Consider the following 22,980-nt stretch of genomic DNA (forward strand, 5'->3'; position numbering starts at 1 on the left):
GAATTCCCAAGTTGATGAGTTTTTTTAAGCTTTAAAAAGCCCTGTGACATGGCTTCAAGCTTGCCCTAGGGAGCAGAGGGGTGGGCCCAGGGGCCAGTAAAACTGAGCACAGCATCATACAGGCATTAAGGATACGGCAGTGCATACAAGGCCCTCAGTGTGTTGGCATCTCAGCGATCCTTCTGTGAAAAGGAAGCCTGGTGGCTCGGTCTGAACTGGGGCTGGAGTTTTGTGACGAAGGAAGGTCACTGATGAGTAAAGCCAGCGAGAGGGCAAGAAACAGAGGAAATTAAGGCTAAAAGGCCCTGACATACTCTGGGAAGAAAGTCTGCACTTTTTGTTTTGTGGGCAGACCCCAGAAAAAGCATGTGGCCAGAGCTAAGAAAAATGAATGCAGAGCCAGCTAAGACAGGTGTCATATTCCATTAGTCTCTGGCTCTTTTCTTTACATCCTCCTTCTTCCATATCTACTCACCACCATCCAAAAAGTTGAACTGACCAGAAAAAAAAGGCATCCTAATCTCCAATGCCCCAGGCCAGAATAAGGATGTCCCTTAATACTGACAGCAAGAATGGGTTTTTCTTGGCTCCCCTTTAGACAATTACATGATTAAATATGAAATATATCTGCCCTTCTGCCAATCATCCCAGATAGGTCTTCCCCAAGCCCTAGCCCCAAGTTCTCAGCTACAGAGCATGAAAGGCAAGAGCCATCCATCCACCTGTGGAAAAGGGGAGACACACCACCACCCTGTCCGCCAACCCGTCAGCACACGTTACCTGTCCGCACTAACAAAGATGATCTCGAATTTCTGGCCTGCCTCCTTGATCTTCCGGTAGGACTCCACCAGGACCCGGGTGAGGCTTCGGCAGGGTGGACACTGCAAGAAATGAGTGGGAGCCTGCGGCCTCCGTCCTGCCTTCTCCTGCCCCAGTCCCAGCCGCCTGCCAGCAGAGCCCGGTTCAGCAAGACCCACACTGAATGTGGATCGCATTTCCAGTTTATGGAAGAGGCAGAAATAAATATGCCTCTTGTGATGGTGAGCATGTGGGGTCAGCGGGCAGCTGTTAAAATGAATCCCCTAAGGGAACATGGGGAGCCTTATCAGAATGGGTTAGGAGGACTCCCCTTTTTATTTATGTATTTTTTAGGGGGAAGGACCTTCCTTTCAGGCCAGTCCAAAGAAGTCCTTTTCTTGCTGCTAATATCATTCGTAACAGTAAGCACTGGAAGCATGCCAGCAATGCATGAGGCCCAGGAGAGAGCAGGAATGCCAGGAAATGACACCTGAGCAGTCACACCTCCAGAAGCCAGCCCCAGCTAGTTTCGGTGGTGACATCACTGCTCCCTTCTGTCTGGATGAAAGAGGGACCCAGCACTCACCCAGTGTGCGGAGAAATAGACTCCCACGTGAGACCCCTCCAGGCTGCTGCTCTCCAGGGACTGCCCGTTACTTCTAAGCAAGGGCCCTGCAATGACTTCCCTGAAGGGTTTAGGTCCCCAGGGGAATTCCAAACCTGAAACAGGCAACAGATGGCGAGAAGGTTAAGACTCTTCCTCGGGGCCTCTGACCCAAGAGGCTTCCAGGATGCACAGCGCGACAACTTTATCACCAAATGGTATTGGCTAACATATCCATAGGACTGGCAGCTAGAGCAGGAATAAAAGCAGGACTCATTCATGGCAGAGCCCTACCTATCCTCAAAGCCATGGTTCCTGAACCTGGAGGATCACAGGACCTATCTCCTGGGGAGCTTCTGAAAAGTACAGAAGCCAAAGTTACCCGCCACCCCCTTCCCCACCCCTATCTCAGGATCCTGGGGCAGGGCTAAAGATGCATGGCCAAAACAAGGCCAAATGACTCCCCAAGTAACTGTGATGATGGGACAGTTGGGGAATCACTGCCTTGGGTATTAACCAAGTATGCGTGCATGCTCAGTCACTGAGTCATGTCCGACTCTTTGTGACTCTATGGACTGTAGCCCACCAGGCTCCATTGTCCACAGGACTTTCCCAGGCAAGAATACAGGAGTGGGTTGCCATTTCCTCCTGCAGGGGATCTTTCTGACCCAGGGATAGAACCTGCATCTCCTGCATTGGCAGGTGGATTCTTTACCACTGATGCACCAGGGAAGCCCATTAATTCTGAGTTTCTTCAATTCCAACCCCGGGCTCTCAGTGGCTCCCAACTTTACATTTTAGAATCAGCCAGGGAACTGGTTTTAAAATCTGAAGCTCCTGGGTCCCACCTCCAGAGATTTTGATTCAGCTGGTCTGGGTTGGGGCCCAGGGAACCAAGTGAGAGGAGAATTTCAGTCTAGTGAAAGGAAAGTGCAAAACCACTCAACCCAGATGGTTGACATTCTGATGACACATAAGCCCCAGGCAGGAAGAGCACACAATATGCTCCCCGCTCAACAGAACAGCGTTTTCTCACAGGGTGGTCCAGGGACCACTGGCTCAAAATCGCCTGGGGTGGGTGGGGAGCGGGAGGGAGAAGCAGATCCTGGCTGGAAAAGCAGGTGGCTGAGTCCACCCTGAAACACATGGAACCAAAAATCTCTGGGGGTAGGGCTGGGGAAGCTGGGTTTTTAACAAGCTTCAGAGTTGGGGGCGGGGGTGTGCACATGTGCGTGCCTGTGTGTTTACACTTCAGAAGATAAAGACCTGGTTCTATTGTAACTGCCCTGGTTTTTACTGAGGGCAATTTTTTGAAGAAGATGAAATTTTTACTGGGAAAATTTGTGATCAGGGCTGAACTCTGTAATTGGATGAATACATGAGGGACGGAAGATCTTATAGCCTTTGTATGACTCCAGTGCCCAGGGGAAAGAAAGAGGCCGTGGACAGCCTCTGAGCAAGGTGACGAGAGTCACCCAGACACGGCCATCCACCCAGCTGGACAGGAAGACCAAGGCTCAGGATTTGGGCAACACCAAGGAATGAGGCTTTCCTGGTGGCTCAGATGGTAAAGAATCTGCCTGCAATGCAGGAGACCCGGGTTCGATCCCTGGGTAAGAAAGATCCCCTAGAGAGGGGAATGACAACCCATACCAGTATTCTTGCCTGGATAATCTCATGGACAGAGGAGCCTGATGGGCTGCAGTCCATGAGGTTGCAAAGAGCTGAACTCAACTGAGTGACTAACACTTTCACTTTTTCACTTCAAGAAATGAGGGGCGCTAGGGCCAGGAGAGCAACACAGAGACTGCAACTTTGCTATCGTAATATATACTTTCTAATTTATTTATTTTTAATTGAAGGATGACTACTTTACAACATTCGTTAGATTTTTGCCATGCATCAACATGAATTAGCCATATGTATACATATGTTCCTTCCCTCTTGAGCCTCCCTCCCACTTTACACCCTTTCCCACCCCGCTCTAGGTTGTTATAGAGCTTCAGTTTGAGTTCCCTGAGTCATACAGAAAATTTCCATTGGCTATCTATTTTACATATGATAGTGTATATGCTTCCATGCTACTCTCTCCATTCATATCACCCTCTCCTTCCTGCCCCCTGCTACGGTAATATTTTCAAGAGAAAAAAAAAAAATCCCCAAACCACACAGGCTGCCTCTGTTTGTGGAGGTGAGAGCTGCTGCTGAAACAGCAATAGAAGTCAGTAGCTGGGCTCAAGCTGCTTCTCAACGGCCTCCTCAGCCCTCAAAGCTAAACTTCCTATTTCAGATTCCTTCTCCTTCGGCCCATGAATTAAAGCCCCCATGAGAGACATTCTGATCTCTGTAAAAACCTTAACCATGCCTGGAGAATACTATAATTTCATCAAGACAATATTCTCTAGCCAAATAACCCCGCACTCATGCATTTCCTTTTTACGCTCTCTGCCAACAGGGAGGAGGGCAGGGTGGGAAGACATGGCAAGGTCTTACCCTCTGGGTCATCGCGGATCACCAGCAGCCCGTTCCTGCACACGACCTTCCCGGAAGTGGCGTCTAAGAATATGAGCGATGGAATGTTGGAAATTCGGTATTTGTTCCAAAGTTTAAGCTGTGAGAAGAAAAGTAAAAGAAGGTGGTTAAATCCAAGATGGCAGAGTTCTTTGGAGCCTCCTGAAGTAGGCTGGAAAACACGAAGGTACAGATAAATGAATTACTGACTAAGAGCAGGACTGGCTGGGCAAAAGGGACAAGAGAAGCTACAATCCCACTTATCCCTGAGGTCTGAGACAATGGAGGGGACCCTGGGTCTGAGTCCCAGGCAGGCTCAAGTCACAGCAGACGCCAACAGAAGACCACACTTGTCCTGGTGGTCTCTTCACTCCTACCTCCCCGACAGGCACTGTCTCTAAGAAGCATAATGAAGATGGATCAGGCATTTTTCAAACACAATCAGATATCCACCAGGTGGTTGAGGCAGGAAGCGGGGCTTTTTATTGGTGACTCTCCATCCAATCAGCAGGCAGGTGCTGGGCTGTGTCCCCTTGGCCCCAAGGGAGAAGGGACAAGGGTATCCAACAGGTGACCAATACTGAAATCAGCCCCTCTCCCCACTTCACCAGGTCCCTGCACAGGGAATATCAGTAGTCGCTCTAAGCGTGTGCCACTCGGCCTGCGAACACCAGGGAAGCACAACCCTCAGCCAGCCCCAACCCTCAGTTCCCTGTGCCACTCAAAGCAACCCCTGGTCCTTGGCAGGTTCCTGCGGTCAGCTGTGCCAACTGTCAGAGGGCCAAGGTCGAAGAGGACTGAGGCAGAGAAAGCATAAAGGCGACAGCCCAGGGCTCGCAGCCCAGTGAGTGTTGGCTCTTTGGTGAGCTCCCAGACGTCTGGGTGGACGCCGCTCAGGTGAGCCGCCGGGTACTCTGGAACTGAACTGCTAAGTCCAGAAATGACATAACGAAATGAAACATCAAACTAACAGAGCAGCTCCAGAGAAGAAAGAAACAAGGGTTAGGCTGCAGGATGGCCCGCTGGCGAGTCACCTGCAAGCCTCCCTTCTGGGGATCTGGGGCCCAGACAGGAGGGCTGGCTGTGTGAGGGCTGGCTGTGTGGGCACTGGCAGAACAGGGTGTGGAGGTGTCCAGGGAAACGGGCATCAGCCACGCACAGCAGACGGAAAGGCGTGTGTGGCTGTGATCATTGTTTTCAACTCAGTCCCAAGCAGCCAGGGAGTCAGGCAGGGTATCTATCAGACAAGAAATGGGAGGCTTCCCCTTCCTATGGAGACCCGGGTCTTGGCAGGAAGTGTTGTGGGACCCCACCTTTAACTGGGTGGGCCCCCATTAAGGCTGTATGTTTTTCCCAGCCCCACATTTCCGATGGGCACCCCAAACCAGCCAGGATTTCCGATCAAGAGTGACTCTGCACACACAATTTTCGTGACTGATTTTGCACCGTTCCTGAGAATCCTGATATAGGATTCAGATGAAACATTCTGAGAGGTTCAACAACAAAACAAGACCATCCTACTGCTGGAATCAGGTTTATAAGTTTGCTCGTACCAGGATCCAGCCAGGTTAATAAAAAAAAAAGAGAGAGCGAGGAAAGGGGTGGGGATTAAAATTATCAGATTTTTCTGATTTAAAAAGGAATTATTGGGGGAGAAAAGTAACTATGCAAAAAAATGGAAAACACAGCCACAAAAATTGAGATAAAAATCACCCATGACTCATCACTTATGAAAACGTAGACGATTTTATATTTCCACCAATGGTAAATCAGAGCACCCATTTCCTGGTACCCTCACCAACTGTTATCACTACCATTGGTTTTTTTCAATTGGATAGGAAAAAAAAATGATGCCTCATTTTTTTGCTCATCTTTACTCTACTTACTGATGTTTAGGAGATATACCTATATCTCACAGTTATAAATACACTGCTTTTCCCTACATATTTTTTTTACAAGAGAGCTGAAATTCATTCAACAGATATTATCTGAGCACCTACTATGTGCCAGCCCTGGTCTAAGCACAAGGGATACAAGAAAGAACAGAGCAGGGGCATTTCCCTGGCTTGTGCTCCAGCAGTCAGTCTAGTGGTTGAGAATCCACCTTGCAATGCAGGGGACACAAGTTCAATCCCCTGGTCCAGGAAAGTAAAATCTCACATGCCACAGGGCAACTAAGTCTGCACGTTACAACTAGAGACCCCACATGTTGCAACGAAGATCCTGTGTGCTGCAACTAAGACCCAATGCAGCTACAACATAATATGAATATATATATATTATATGAATATGTATTTTACATATATATATATATATATATGAAAATAATTTCAAGCACTTATAGTAATAAAAGGAAGCCAGGGCAGGGTAAGAGTAAAGGTATGCTGGCTGGAGCAGCACACGTTTTAGTGAGTGCTCTGGAAGGAATCTTTGAAGAACTGGCATTTGAGCACAGACCTCAGTAATAGCATGAAAAAGTCATGTGCAAATGGGGGAAGGCTGAATAGGGAAGGCAAGAGTGGATGCAGCCAGACAGTCAGGGGCCGCAGTGAGGCCAGAAGGGCACTCACAGACTGGATGTTTCAGGCCCTGTAGACTGGTAAAAATAACGGAATTTTATTCTAAGCATACAGTCAGCTCTCCATATCTACAGGTTCCATATATGCAGATTCAACCAAGTATAGATCAAAAATGTTCAGAAAAAAAAAATTAAGTTCCAAAAATCAAAGCTTGAATTTGCCAAGCACAGGCAACTGTTTATATAGTCTTACATCATATGTATAACTATGTGTGTTATATGTACACTGTATTAGGAATTATAAGCAATCTAGAGATGATATAAAGTATACCTGAGGATGTGCGTAGGTTATATGCAAATACCATGCTATTTTGTATAAGAGACTGGAGCAGCCATGGATTTTAGTATCTGTGAGGATCCTGGAACCAATCCAGGATACTCAGGGCCAATGTAACAGGAAGCTGCTGAGGGTTAAGGCGAGTGGTGCAGCCTGGTTTATCTTCTAAAAGGTCACTGTGGCTGCTGTGAACAGACAGACATCAGGGGAAGACCAACTGGGGAGACCATTGCCAAGGGCCCAGGCAGGAGTGGAGAGCACTGCCAAGGGCCCAGGCAGGAGTGGAGAGCACTGCCAAGGGCCCAGGCAGGAGTGGAGAGCAGCGACAAGGGCCTGGGCTGCAGCAGCACAGAAGGTGGGGACATGGCTGTGGATTTTGAAGACAGTCAATAGGGCAGGTTGACAAATGGGTGTAAGGAAGGCGTGAGGGAAAGAAAAATGTCAAGGGGGCACTGTACTGTGGCTTGGAGGCTTGAGCAAAAATGTGCCAAGGAGTTCCACTAACCATGATGAGGGACAGTGGCAGAGCAAGAAGTCTGAGAGGGGAAAAATCAAGATAGAACAGTCATTTGAGGTGTCTATTAGACATGCAAGTGGAGATTTCAAGTAGGCACCTGGTTTATAAATGCAGAGTAGGGACTTCCCTGGTGGTACAGTAGTTAGGAACCCACCTTGCAATACAAGGAACACGGGTTTGATCCTTTGTCAGGGAACTAAGATCCCACATGCCGCAGGGCAACCACACAATGCAACTACAGAGCCCCCACTCTGGAGCCCGTGTGCCACAACTAGAGAGTCCATGCGACACAACAAGAGATCCCACGTGACGCAACGAAGATGCTGCGTGCCCCAACTAAGACCTGACACAGGCAAACAAATAAATAAGAAAAGTTACTGTTTAAAAATAAAGAAATAAAAAGAAATCCAGACTAGGGGATGGAGGGTATGAGATACAAATCAGGGATCCTCGGTGCCTAGATGCTGTTAGGGGCCATGGGCCCCGGGTGAGGTCATTCCAAGGAGAAGGCATGGCATTGGAGGAAAAGGGACCCTTAGGGGACAGCCAGGGACACCCATGGCAGGCTGAGGAGTGATGAGAGACATAGGAAAAAAAGGAGACTCTGGTGTCCCAATAGGCAGGCGTGGAAAGTGTTTAAGAGAGGAGAGTGTAGGTCACTGGGTCAAATGCTGCTCAGATGTTGAGTAGGATGAGAATAGAGGACTGACCTGTGGTCACACATGATCTTTGGGGTTGGGGGGAGGGTAGTCAGTGCAGGGGTGAAGCTGACAGACACACTGGAATGAAAAGGGACAGCACCTCTATCCAACACACACGCCTACAGCGGGCCTGGGACCCAGACCAGCCCGAGTACTCCTGCCGACATGTGAAACATCCAGAGGAGAACAACAGAAAGAAGAGAGGTTATACAAAGAGGAGAAAATGGCAGATAAGGGGCTGAGGTAGTGACTACAGGCAATTCTCTTTAAGAGTTTTGCTGTAAAGGGAGAAAAGAAATGGGACTGTAGCTAGAAAAACACCTGATGAGGTCAAAGGGAGGGTATTTTAAAGATGGGAGGTACAGTAATATCAGGCTTCCCCGATGACTCAGCAGTAAAGAATCTGTCTGCAATTCAAGAGCTGCAGGACACGTGGGTTTGATCCCTGAGTCGGGAAGATCCCCTGGAGGAGGAAACGGCAACCCACTCCAGTATTCTTGCCTGGAAAAAGTCCCATGGGCAGAGGAGCCTGGCAGGCTACAGTCCATGGGTTCACAAAGAGTCGGACACAACTGAACGACTAAGCACAAGTTACTGTCATATCATATTTGCTCGGGACGATCTGTCTCAGGTTGTAGTATCCTGGTTACTCTGCTCTGAAACTGTGCAGGAGGCACAGGAATGATCATTCCAACCATGTTCATTTTGATACCTGAATCAGAAAGAGAACCTTGTGTTAGAAAAGTCCCACAGGCCCACTTTGATGATTCTTTTATGCCAACTGGAAATGCGCTAAAGAAATGATCACCAAGATTCATCTCTGTGCCTTTTCAAGTGTGGGTGACATCTCAAGTCCACTCAAGGTTTCCAAAAAGCCCTCTTAAGACTGGTTTCATAACCATTTTGGGGTCACAATCACTTTTGATGATAAAAGCTACATACAGATCCTTTCCCCAGAGGAAAATACCCATATATGAAAAAGTCTGTAATTTCATAGAGTTTGTGAATTTCTTGAAGCCTGTGATTGAACCTGTCTGATTCCAAGAGCTCTATGGGCTCCAGAAAAAGATCACCTTCTTTTAACAGTTCACTTTAGTACATGGCGTAACCTTGATTCAACTGGGAGAACTATGATACTGCTCCATCTTTACTCTTGTTGTGAAAATTTCCCCTAATGAGAATCAGCATTTGCCTAAACTCTAAGATGATGAAATGGTGAAAGGCGGGACGTTAAAACCACACTTATGCGGCTGCCATCTTCCCCAACTCATTCAGAGCCGAGTACCATCGGTGGTCTCTGATTCATCCCTTTGCCTTCAGGATGGTAAAGAGAAGAACCACCTGGGACAGAATGCTAATGTCACTCTTTTTTAAGGATCCCCAAGAAATGAGTTCAAAGTCCTCCTTGGTATGATGTTAGAGCATTTAAACACAGTCAGGAGCATAAGTGCTTCTACATTATCTCAAAGTTCTTGGGAGGAAAAAAACAGTGGTGGAGTAAGTCAACAGGCTTCGGAGGGGCTGGGTTTCCATCCTGCCCGGACGCCTCAACAGATGTCAGTAGGTGACACAGTAGCACACCTTGGGCAGGTCACACCTGCTGGCCGAGCACGGTCATACACACCCCAGAGGATGAATACCGAACTTAAACGAGGTAACGAGTGTGGAGACGCTCTGAAAACTAAAGCGTTACACACATGGGGCACATCATTAATATCTGAATCAAATCTATGCTTATTTCCCCCTTGTCTTGTCAGCATCCTTTTCAAAAAACATTTTTCTGTCAACTCTATTTTAAAGTTAAATCAATCAACCGTAGGGTAGGCTGCTCCTCAGAAAGCGGGGATTTCCTTCTGTAGCCAGTGGTCTTTTTGCCATAAGCACCTTCTACAAACACACACATATTTGGGGGCCAGTTTTATGTGGTCTGATGTCTTCGCCCCTCCCCTTTTTCTTTCGTCCACCTCCCATTTTGGATTTCCAGATTTTAAGGGGCATCTGGATATTTATTTTTTAAGCGGACGCTCTGGATTTTGCTTTTCTCTCTTAAGAGAACTCTGACCCCGCGTCTGATTCTGCTTGAAAGTGCGAAATACCATACAGTCTGCTACCAAGGAGCGTAGGAGGGAGACAAGCTGAGTCAGGAGGTTCCCGTCCCAACGCCTGGACCAGGGAGGTGGACTGAGGGCAAGAACTCCTTCCAGGTGATCTGGGCAGAAAAGACGAAGAGCTACTGAACAGGCTCACTGGAAGGGCCACAGTGACCGGCACCGCTGCAGGTAGGAGAGACCCCGTGACTCTTCCATCCAAAGCTCTCTCTCTCCAGTGACTGTCCTGGCGCAATGTCCATCCAGAGTTCATTTCCATGCCACATTCCACCTCCTCTCATAGCTACCCAGAGGCCAGGCAACCGAGAGAATGGGTTCCCAGCAAATGCCCAGAGCCTAGAATCCAGAAGCACAGATGAAACAGACAAAAAGAAACAGGAGACAAGATTAGCTCGACTTGGCCAAAAGCAAAAAAAGGATGACAAACCAGGCTATCGGGTTACTTAACAGTTCCCATTCCTCAGCCTGGCGGCTGGTTCTGGTTAGCAATCCAGGGCTGTGGTTGGAACTATCGTCCCAGGAATGTTGTCCAGAAACGCTGTTACAGTGACCCACGAAACTACGAAGCAAAAATCAAAAGGGATGGGATTGGGAACTGGTAAACTGTAAAAATGCAGACTCTGAAGCCGAGCTGATCAGAAACCCTGGTGGGATTAGTCAGCACCCGCGCTTGCCACAGGGAAATGCCACCCGGCCATTTCTGAGAAGCCCCAGCTCCTGAGGGTGACGTGGAATCCGCCTCTCATTCGGAGGCTTGGGTCTTGCACTTGACTGGGGGTCTAAGTTTTTATTTCTCAACAGCTGCTGCGAAACTGTGGGATCAAGCCAAAGCTAACACAGATGGAGGATTCATCAGCCGGCCCCTTGGCAAGGTCAGCCGGAACCTTCTCAGGCAGACCTCACCCCAGCCCTTCCACCGAAGGCTGGCCACAGTCAACGCCATCCTCTTTGTAAGCAGTCTGTGAAAACAGAGCCTCAAAAGTGTCCCACCCCTTCTCACCAAACACGACCACAGCCCATTATACACGCACAGTCAGAGGAAACCCCCCCACCCCAGGCCCTACTGCCCAGTGTCAAGATGGCGTGGACACTGGAGGCTGCTCAGCACAGGCTCGGGAGCCCAGGTCCAACTCTGCTCCTGCCACTTGCAAAATGGAGATGACAGCACCTACATTTCACGGGCTGTTGTGAAGAGTAGATGTATAAAGTGTTTAGAATAGGGCCAGGGACTTCCCTGGTGGTCCAGTGGCTAAGACTCCACGCTTCCACGCCAAGGGGCACAGGTTTGATCCCTGGTAGGGGAACTAAGATCCTGCATGCCACATGGCAGGGCCAAGACAAAAAGGAATAGGGCACATGACCCAGATTAGGTACTATGTAAGCGTTAGCTTCTATTGTTGCTGTTGTTATTGTTATTCCAGGGCCATTCTAAATGCTCTACTAGGACCCTGTCCTCATATTCCCGGAGTTAAGACCAAGCCTTGCTTCTGAGGCAGGAGTCCCAGTGTGTGATTTGGCCTAAGATTGCAGTTCCCCAGCCTGGTACAGCAGCTGGCCAAGTACAGTGCTTGGCACATGTTACCTGGTTCAGTAAATGATGGTGAGCAAATGGAGAAATGATTGAATGGAAGGAAGAAAGGGAGAGAGGAAACACTGTGGACAGGCCAACCAGACTGGACGCCCAGCGACAGTCAAGTTGAGCCATTTAAAGGGCTTCTTCCTTGTGCTTTTGGGAGACTTGGAGAGGCGTTCCTTATTCTCTTTAAACTGCAGAACACATCACTCAAAGCCAGTGTGGTGGAATTTAGAGCTCGTCTCCCTTTATCTAACAGTGACTCTGATCCCCTCCCTTCTCCAGCTCTCCTCTGCCTGGAGCCAACACAGAGAAAGGACTGGTGAGATCAAGGAAGAGGGGCGGGTGGGCTGGGCTGGGCTGATTGGAACCTGTACCAGGTTATTGAGAAATCAAAGCCCTCCCAGTGGACATATCTCTGAAACTAGATTAACAATCAATTTCCCCTTCACTACAGCTGCGTTCAGAAGGAGGACCTGTGCCCTAAGGGTCATAGAGCAAGAGGTTTACAAAATAACACGTCCACACTGCTTCGCGCAAAGCGCCAGGTGTGAAGTATACTGCACACCCTCCTTCTGGGTCTGTCTCTGCTACTCCAGGCTGCAGTGAAAGAAAAAGACTAGATGTAGAAGAACTGGGTAGAAGAGATGTTAGAAATCTACTCTTCGTTCCCCCAGATCTCAGAATGGTAAGTTTTCCAGCTGATTTACAGCTGACCTAGGTGGGCTGTCCAATCCACCAGACACTCATCAGGTGTGAATAATATTCAACACTAATCAAAGTGCTGTGGGGGACACGAAGCGGGTGAGATACCAGGCCCGCCTTTAGGAACATTACTGTTTAGAAGTAGAAAATGGTAAAAACGGTCAACGTCAAAGCTATTTTACAACTACTTCTGTACAGGCATTAACACACAGCAACTGCCAGGAGAAGTGAGCAAAAGGGGCCAGAAGGAAGCCTGGCTCCATCCTAGTTTAGAGAACGTGCCAGGAATGGCTCTGTGTGTTCAATCAAACACGCTTAACTGTTTCAAACATCCTCCATGAAACCACTGTGATTCCAAGTAGGGGCAGCCCCAAGAACCAACAGCTCTGGGCTGAGTTTGGTCCCTGTGGGTCACTCAAATCTTTTTTCAGTACTTCTGTCTATCAGAGCACAGTATGGTGTAGGTAAAATGGTTAAGAACATGGTTATGGAGCCAGAATGCTTGGGTACAAATCCCAACTCTGCTGCATGCCTGCTGGGTGACCTGGGACAAATTTCTTCACCTCTCTGAGCCTCTAATTCTTGAGTCAAGTGAGGATAAAAATAACCTGCTCCATATTGCTGTTGTTAGAATGAATTAATGATTAATACACATATAAGACTTAGAACACTGCCTGATATACAGTGAGTGTTCAATAAATGTCATAAATGATGATGAGGTCTAAAGAGGACACTGCCATTTCTCCTTGACACCAAGTGGGAAAATGTGCTGACCCCACTAACTCCATGTAGCACCCACATCAGCTGTCGTTTCTCATTCTGGCAGAGGAGGGATGGGAGAAATAACTTCTTACGCCTTGTGCCATTTTGGGACGCCCGCAGACAGAGGACCCAGGCCAGGAGACAGCCCTGTAGGGCTGTCTTCATTGTTTAGTTGTTAACTTGTGTCTGACTCTTTTGCAACCCCATGGACTGTAGTCCGCCAGGTTCCTCTGTCCATGGGATTTCCCAGGCAAGGATACTGGAGTGGGTTGTCATTTCCTTCTCCAGAAGACCTTCCCGAACCAGGGATGGAACTCGCATCTCCTGCATTGGGCAGGTGGATTCTTTACCACCGCACCACCTGGGAAGCCCGCCCTACAGAGTAAGTGCTGCCTACTCCCAGCCTGGTGCTGTGGGAACATGTTAAATTCGTAACAGCCTCACTTTGCTGCGCAAGATACTCTTTTTACAACAGAAATCACACTGCTGCTAGTATGAGGTGACAGATCTGATATGCTACTTCTTCCTTTTATCTCTTTATCTAAGAAATGTCTATCCTCGTCAGCAGCCAGCCATCCACCACACACGCCTCATGGGGTGACAGCAAGCTCTGCTTCCTCTTAACTTGTCAAAGACCTGCCGGTCCCCAGGATGCGGGGTGCACACTGTGCTTCTTTTAGGGCCGACACAGAACCACCCCTGCCCCTTCATCCTTCCTCCAGGCTGACCTCTGGGTTCCAGGGCCCCCCGATCCTCACTGCATCAGCACAGGAGGGAAACACATGTAGCGGCTGGGCGCACAGGCTCCGCAGGCAGGTGGCCTGGGTCTGAATGCTGGCTCTGCCACTTGGGCAAACTACACAGCCTCTCGAGCCTCGCTCTCTTCAATGGCAAAATGGCGTTGTCGTTCCTACTTCCTTGAGTTACCGTGAGGATAAGTAACACACATGACGTGCTTAGAACCATCCCTGGATACAGTAAACACTCAGATGAGAACGCTGCTAACGTGTGTCCTTCCAGATTCTACTGGTATGGAATCTGATGAAATCTTTCTGACCAAAGTCCATTTACAGCAACAAGCCCTGCACATAATCAAACTCCAAGAGTACTTAATAAGCAGCATTCCCCTACTATACATAAAATGGATAACTAACAAGGACCTACTATATAGCACAGAGAACTATATTCAATATTTTGTAACAGCCTATAAGGGAAAAGAATATGAAAAAAGAATATTTATATCTATCTATAACTGAATCACTTTACTGTACAGCTGAAACACAACTATATTTTTTAAAATTCCTTAAAAAAAAGGAAAAGCAGTGTTTGACAGTAACAATCAGGACACCACAGGGCCACCAGACCCGCCAGGGATGGGGCCCAGAATAATCCACACAAATAAATACAGAATGGTTTATAAGAGACCTCCTGACAGAAGGTAAGCAGATGGACTCTGAGGAAGGAGGTGGGGCAGAGGAGGCTCTGCTTCTCCGGCAGTGGCTCTGGGAGGGGCTAAATCTCCCCTTCTTCAAGTAAACACAGACACTTTCCAGACCAGCATCCAGCCTGTGGATCCTTCTTTCTCCTAACTGGAGAGTGGCAGAACAACTAAGAAACGCCCACTAAGTCTAACCATGACTACCCGGGACAAAAGGGGCTGATGGTGGCCACGCTAGTGGGCATGAGAGGATAAGACATTTAATGGGGACTTCCCTGGCAGTCCAGTGGTTAGAACTCCACAATTTCACTGGGGAGGGGGGAGGGGCTGGGTTCAATCCCTGGTAGGGAATTTGTATACCACAGGCCTGTGTGGTGTGGCCAAAAAAAATAATAATAATAAAAAAGAAAGAAGATAAACATTTTAAAAAGTGGTATTTCACATGGCTTGGAGGCCTGGGGCCTGGCTGCCAGCTCCAGCAGTGGGCTGCAGCTTTGTGACTCTGGTGAGGAAGCCACAGTGGGTGGTCATGAAAGAGGTTGCGTCCTGTCTACAACTAGCAGTTAAGAAGCGCTCTAAGACACAGTGGCCAGGGCCTCCATCTCCTTTCCTCCTGGGAGTCACTCACCAGACAAGTCTGCGACTAAATCTCCTTTCAGAAAACTGCACCTTTGGACTGGCTTCAATCACCCCCACCACCAACAACAAATGAACGGGATAAGCAATGATTACAGGGACTTCCCTGGTTGGTCCAATGGTTAAGACTGTGCTTCCAAAGCTGGGGGCTGGAGGTGGGGGTAGGAGGGGAGGTGGTGGAGGGTTAGACCCCTGGTCAAGGAACTAAGGTCCTTCATCTACGAGGTACAGCCAAAACATTAAAAAAAAAATTTTTTTTTAATTTTTTAAAAAAGGTAAAAGCTGGGAAAAATGATGCCCACAAATATAAAGACAGAAGATGTACATGTTTTCTTCTTACTCTTTGAAAAGCGCTGAACTGCAAAATATTTCCTGATCCCTCTCACTCACCTTGGGCTTGGAGAGTCCTGGTCCCCGAACACTTGGAACCTGGTTCCACTTGCAATACCAATTAAAGAGGTTCATTGACTCTGCCACACAACTTCCTGCTCTAATGACTCAACAGGCCAGGAGATGAGCAGTTGCTGGGAGCACAAAGGGACATATGGCTGCCAAGTTCTTTCTGGCCGACACCACAGATGAAGAGGCTGCTCCGCTTCCCCGTGCTGCAGTTTCACAAGCTGACGGAGGGATTTCCTCAAGCCCCATCTGGTATGAAAGCCTCTACTGGACCGGAGTGGTTTGGAACAGCAAGGGGGTGGCTAAGAATGACAGATGCTGGCAAGGAAGCAGAAATAAAGACGGGGGCCCGGGAGTTTTCAGAGGAAAGAGGATGAGGAGCCAGAACTGGTTTGCAATGGAAGAGACCATGTCCTGAGGCCATCGCTTCTGCGGGGGGACAGGGTTCTTGTGGTTTGTATCATGGTGGAGCCCCCCTCTGTTGACATTCTTAGGAAAGTCTGCCCACATTCGCCCTGAGCAGTGTGTTTTTGCTGGAACGCTGGGCTCTTGGGGTCTGCCACCTCCTTTGAGAAATGTGTCGCCTCATAGGTTCAACCCAGAATGTTTAAGTTCATACCAAAGAGAAATAAATTCTGGGAGGAAAAAAAAAAAGGTTAAAAACAAAACAAAAAGGAAAGAGAGGAACCCTAGGAATAAGGACTTTGGGGAAGGAGAAGGGCTGTTCCTTGTGGGTTGGGGATTCTGTTGGCAGAAGCTGCACATCAAAGCAGCGGTATCTCCCGCTCTGCCCACTCCTTAGCCCAAAGCGGTAGACGCCATTGATTCATCCCCCCACAACCAGTCACCCTCATGATTCAACACAAAACGTAAGGACATCAAGTTTAGGAACTGGCTATGGCTGATAAAAGGATTCTTGCCCAAAACAAACAAAACCACCAGCAAGGTTTTAATTTAAAAATTTTTAAAATAAAAACACAGGCAATTCCCCGGAGGCCCAATGGTTACAACTCCGCTCTTCCATTGCAGGAGGCACGGGTTTGATCCCTGGTCGGGGAACGAAGATTCCGAAAGCCACACATGTGGGCTGGTCAAATAAACAAACAAACAAACAAAATTAAAATCCATACTAGCAAACTGTCTTCATCTAAAATAGGTCTTCCCTCAGGAGACCGTGTTAGTGTAGGTTCTCGCAGGAGCACAACAGAACTCCCCTCGCCTACTTAGTTCTGGGTTGGCTGGCAAGCCATGACCTTTGAGATCCAGGTTCTGATTCTCTACTGACTCTCAAACGCAGCACTTGCATGACATATCCATTACAGATCTACCGTCCACAAGTGAACCCCTAGGGCCAGGTACCAGTGAAAAGATCCAATGAGAGAGAGAGAGGGACATGTCACAAATTATGGGAACAAGAGAACTTGAAAGATGTGAGGTGATCCAGCAAGTCAACAGCAAAAGGGATCCCCACCCTTCTAGAATCCTACTGCGTTCATTCTTTCAGGGCTCAAAACCAAAGACCATACTGTAGCTCTTTCATCTGACGACTCCCTCCAGGGCACAAACCTTACACTGCTTTTGCGTGTCAGACGTGCCTGACACCTGGCAGGTACTCAGTACATCCTGATGACCATGACGATGATGATGATGACAACGAAAATGATGGTGATGTTCAGGCCAAGGAAGTACATTTACTAGCTCCTCACCTTTGACTCTATAGATGCAGCATGAAAAATAAGCAAGCTGGTATTTTGTTCTCACGTATTCATCGTGGTTTCTAAACTTAAGTTGCTCAGTCGCGTCTGACTCTTCGTGACCCCGTGGACTGTAGCCCACCAGGCCCCTCCGTCCATGGGATTCTCCAGGCAAGAATACTGGAGTGGGTTGCCATTTCCTTCTCCAGGGGATCGTCCCGACCCAGGGATCGAACCTAGGTCTCCCGCATTGCAGGCAGAAGCTTTAACCTCTGAGCCACCAGGGAACAGCTACTAAATAAGTTACTATCCAAAAAAGAAATCAGGCAGATAGGCTCAGAACTTTCCTCAGCTTCCAGGAGATCAGGAATGCGATTGTGTAACACCTATGAACCTGAGTGCTGTAAATTACAAGTCAGAGGGGTGAGCAGGGTTTCCTTGTCCTCTCTCCCAATGAAATAGGGGCCGGAAGTATGGTTTGTGAGAATTTCAGAGATGTTTATCATTTCAGCACCATCCGTACCTGCTCCACCGTGGAGCTATTAACACTCAGCACATTACTCCTTTCAATTTCCTATTTGATTGTTATTTCATCAGGGTTTTTTGTTTGGTGTTCTTTGGTGTTTTTCTGTTTTTGCCCTGGCTGCACAGAGAGCTCTGTTTCTTGGCAGAACTTTCTGAGTGCCCAGTTAAACCCCTTGTTACCACTTTCCTGCTTCAGGAAGTCCCCACGGAGCCAAATGACAAGGGGAGGAAAAGAAACATTTACAGTGATGTGAGAAATTCCCAGGCAGGAAAAAAGAGATCAAAGACGATAGGCATAAGGGCCCATTCTGCCCGGAGTCAGGCACGTGAAGGCCCGCCATCAACTGGGCTGGAGTGGTCCATGATGGGAGCAACATTACCTCACCGGGAACCCGGTGAGCCAGGTTGCCATGTGCTCCGGACCAGCTGTGTCCTGAGCAGAAAGACTCGCACCCGACACAGAGCTGTGCTCAGCATGCTGCAAGATGCCTTTATATAGAAATGGAGTGTGTGGCCTGCATTGTTCCCCTCCGTCAGCTCTTGAAATGAAAGGGTTCCACAGCACAATGAAATAAATAACAGCAGGGAGAGAGAAGGAGGGAGGTAAATTGTTTGGAAAGTAGAAGACAGGGTGGAAAAGATGAAATTCAAGACAGATGTGTGAGAGCTGCAAACATATGTCCTTGAATTTATGCATCCAAGTGATTCATGTAGAATAAGAAAGAGCTACAGACCCGATACAGAAATAAATATGGGAGTCAACACAGAACAAAGTATTACATCCCTCTATTCTTGCAAAGAAACATCCGTTCACGTCGCTCTCTCTGCTAAATAAAGCTGTCACAAAACAGGGTGAGTGCAGGATCTGAGATGAAATTATTAATTAAGCCAAGGGTCTCTACACTCTCAGCAGGATGTCAACCACCACCCATTTATTTCCAATGACTGAATGCTGACGTCTTATCTCTGAAAGGTATGGTCACCGTTTGCTTTCACATCAGCAGCATTTTAAAAAATAGCTGTATTTGCCAAGTTAATGTCTGACCATTAAGGAAAAAAAAAAAAAAATCAAGCAGGAAATTTAGATGGGCGTTTTCACAGAAACACAAAAGTCCAAGACACTGTCCGGAAAGACATTTTTACAAAGTTATGTTAGTTAGTGTGTGTCGTTTAACTTCCAAACAGCTAACTCCAAGGGGCCACCACACAATTGGTTCCAAATGCCTCATTCTGAGAAAAAAAACACGGGCGGCCTGCCTCGCTGCTTAACGGCTCTCGGTTTGGGGCTTCAGATGGTAACAAGAAACACTGAAAACAGCAGGAAGGCCCCGGTTGGTTGTGAGGTGTCCTGGAGAAACAGGGGTGAAGCAGGGTCTGAGGATGTGACGCAGGAGGCTGGAGGCTGAGTTCCCAGATCGGTCAAGGTCATGCTCAGCAGGACGTCACGCCTCTCCCCACCCCGCACAGGCCTAGGTGCTCATTCAACAACAGACATTTCTCAAGCGCCTAAAACCTACCAAGGACTTCCCTGGTGGTCCAGTGGTTAAGTCTCTGTGCTTCCATTACAGGGGGCGAGGGTTCAATCTCTGGTCGTGGAACTAAAATTCCATATGCCGCGTGGTGTGGCCAAAAGAGAAAATCAATTAATTATAAAACTTACCAAGTATTTATGCCAGATGCTGTGGGGATATAGAGATTGAGGACAAAGTTCCCTGCCTTCAAAGGAGAAAAGGAGTCTGGTGAGTTCCTGGACCTGCTCACCATGTGGACATTCCACCTGGACGGCAGTCCTTGTCCTGCTCACCCCCTCACCGTCCCCACAGCAGGGACCCCCGGGACATGTCTGGTGTCTGGTGCCGGCCTCAGGCCACAGGTGACTGCAGCAGCTGTGGACACGTGACCTGAGACCATCCCCACTTGCTCCTGGGAATTTAGAAAGTGAACACAAAGTTGGATTCAGTAAGGGCAGAGCTCCCCGACCAGTGATCTGCAAAGAGGTTAGAGGAGGTGCCATGTTGATCCTCTCAGCCCTAGGGGCAGCCAGATGCCCACCCCACCCTGCCCGAGTCCCTGGCCTCTGGTGACAAACTGCCTTGTCCCTTTATCCCAGAAGACACACAGCGGTCACTTCCTCAGCGTGGCAGGGATGTGAAAAACGTGAAGTCCGTCTAATCAAACCTATGGTTTTTCCAGTGGTCATGTATGGATGTGAGAGTTGGGACTATAAAGAAAGCTGAGTGCCAAAGAATTGATGCTTTTGAACTGTGGTGCTGGAGAAGACTCTTGAGAGTCCCTTGGACTGCAAGGAGATCCAACCAGTCCATCCTAAAGGAAATCAGTCCTGAGTGTTCATTGGAAGGACTGATGCTGAAGCTGAAGCTCCAATACTTTGGCCACCTGATTTGAAGAACTGACTCATTTGAAAAGACCCTGATGCTGGGAAAGATTGAAGGCAGGAGGAGAAGGGGACGACGGAGGATGAGATGGTTGGATGGCATCACTGACTCAATGGACATGAGTTTGAGTAAACTCCGGGAGCTGGTGATGGACAGGGAGGCCTGGCGTGCTGCAGTCCATGGGGTAGCAAAGAGTCGGACACGACTGAGCAACTGAACTGAACTAAACTGACTGATTAGGCGATGGTGGAGTGGGGACACAAACTCGTGTAAAATGGAGACAGGAGTAGCCCTGGTGGACCAGGGACAAGCAAGGAAGAGACATAGTATTACAGACTCTTATCCCCACAAAGGAACAGAAATGGGACAGAGTGGGAGACAGACACCAGGGAGTTGAGAACCGAGAAACAAACGAAACTGCACAGCCCCTGAGGGCGAGAGGGACCTGTTTCTGAAATCCCATTCTGGTCCCACCGCATCCCAGCTGAACCCTATTTCCTGAATCTGGATGCTCATGTGATTAACAACTGAAAGCCTGCCCCAAACCACTGATGCCAGCTTGAGCGAATTTCTGTCCTTTGTAAACAACTCCTAGCTAAGACAGATGTGGGGATATGCATGCACGGAGGGCTCTGTGTACCATGGAGCCCTCACTGCTTCAAACTCTGGTGAAAGAAAAGCAGAATGACAGTATGCTGTTAACTCTTTCCAGTCTCTTTCTTATCGGAGCCCCTTCTGTTGTCCCCATGGGATCCTGGGGCCCCGGGGAACAAACTCCTCCCCATGCTATGGATGCAAAAATGGAAGCAAGATGACTCACCTAAGATGATAGAGCAAATGAGGACAAGGGCCTCTGCTCTCTGCCAGCCATGGACTTAAAATACAGTGCTTCTTGCTTATGAGCCTAAAATACTGCATGCAGATGGGAGAAAAACCAGCCTGCCTCTCTGACGTGTGGGTCTCAGGGACGGTGGCTGTAGTGGACAACCTGTCACAAACTTGCAGAGAAGAGGCCTTTTTTGGGGGGGTTTGTTTTATATCTATGCATATTTCTTTATTTTTAAATTTTATTTTATATCTTCCTTTGGGAAATGCAACAAGTTACATTCAATGAACTATTTTTTTATAAACATTTTAGGTTTTGTTTGTTTTAGGCTGCACTGTGCAGCATGCAGGATCTAGTTCCCAAGGATCGAACCCCTGCCCCCGCCTTGGGAGCCTGCAGTCTTAGCCAATGGACCACCAGAGAAGTCCCAAAGTACATTTTTAATTGGAAAAAAAAGTGTGTGTGTGTGCATATTGTTGCTGTTCAGTTGCTAAGTAGTGTCCAACTCTTTGCGACTCCTGGACTGCAGCACCCCAGGCTTCCCTGTCCTCCACGATCTCCCAGAGTTTGTCCAAACTCATGTCCATTGAGTCAGTGATGCCATTCAACCATCTCATCCTCTTTTCCCTTCTCTTCTTGCTCTCAATTTTTCCCAGCATCCCACAACCCATTATATATATATATATATATATATATTCCCACCGCCCCCCCATTCCCAGTACTTTGGCCACCTGATGTGAAGAGGTGACTCATTTGAAAAGACCCTGATGCTGGGAAAGATTGAAGGCAGGAGGAGAAGGGGACGACAGAGGATGCGATGGTTGGATGGCATCACTGACTCAATGGACATGAGTTTGAGTAAACTCCAGGAGTTGGTGATGGACAGGGAGGCCTGGCGTGCTGCAGTCCATGGGGTCACAAAGAGTCCGACATGACTGAGTGACTGAACTGAACTGAATATATATATCTTTCCCCCCCGCCCCCCATTCCCAAGGCAAGGGTGGCCCTCCCTCCAGAAAGGTTTTGCATTCTCTATGGCTCCAGGAGACTCTGCCCTGAGATGAGTCAAGAATGAAGAAAACCTGAGGTTTCCTCTACAGACAAGATGAATGGTTACTTTAAAAAAAACAACAACCCATGTCCTCCACATTCCCAAGGTGTAACAGCACGTGTGACATTGAGGAGCAGACACAGCAAGTCTTTACCAACTTTCTGCAGACACTCCCAGGCCCAAACACACCAGAACCTTCCCGTGGGCTGAAGCCAGAAGCCACCAGGGCCGCAGAACCCAAAGGGACAGAGTGTGTCAAGTTTCTGCGGTTGCAACTGGACTGGTTTTCTCCTCCGGATGCAAATATCCCGGTGAATCAGACCTTGAATATGCCACTGATCACTTGCTTGGGAAATATAAACTGCTGAGGCCTTCTGAATAGAAACCACACACAAATTGATTCCCCAGGAGGAGCACGGACTTTCTGGGACACGCTGACCATTTTCAAGAGCACAATAATCCTGTCAGCCTTTAGCCGGACCGAACTGTTAAATGTCAACAAGTTTCAGACCAGGCTCCAGACCACCCAGGGAATCATCCGTGTCCAAGAGCGGGGAAATTCAGTCAAGACACCGGGCTCCAGTGCCCTCCAGCTCTGCTCTTTGCTCGCAACAGTGAACACCCAGAGCTCCCCAGGCTGAGGTGACGGAGGCCAGGACCAAGGGTGAGGCCCAGCTCCTCTGCAGATGGCAGAGAAAGGCCCAGGGAGCGGGGTGGGGGGGACAGAACGAGCTGGAGAGCCGAGGGGCCCAGCAGGGTGAGTACTTGGTTCTCCGTGTCCCCCAGTCACTGAGAAGGGCAATCTGTGAGAGCAGAGGGAAGCCGGCCAGGCTGGGCCAGTTAGCTCACTTCTCTGAAAAAGTCACTTCCGCTGCAAACAG

General features: G+C 48.5%; 1 protein-coding gene across 2 annotated transcripts in view; it reads right to left on the reverse strand.

Moving 5' to 3' along the window:
- Positions 1-22,980, reverse strand: part of NXN (nucleoredoxin) — a 161,098-nt gene that overhangs the window by 21,678 nt on the left and 116,440 nt on the right. For both annotated transcript variants that reach the window (XM_055577007.1, XM_055577008.1), the window contains exons 2-4: positions 3,896-4,013; positions 1,385-1,518; positions 781-881 (exon numbers count right to left, since the gene is read on the reverse strand). In XM_055577007.1, the coding sequence (XP_055432982.1) occupies positions 781-881; positions 1,385-1,518; positions 3,896-4,013 (353 nt within the window). The remainder of the gene's footprint in view (positions 1-780; positions 882-1,384; positions 1,519-3,895; positions 4,014-22,980) is intronic.

The sequence above is a fragment of the Bubalus kerabau genome, chromosome 4 (genome assembly GCF_029407905.1).
Source record: "Bubalus kerabau isolate K-KA32 ecotype Philippines breed swamp buffalo chromosome 4, PCC_UOA_SB_1v2, whole genome shotgun sequence".
NCBI lineage: Eukaryota > Metazoa > Chordata > Mammalia > Artiodactyla > Bovidae > Bubalus > Bubalus kerabau.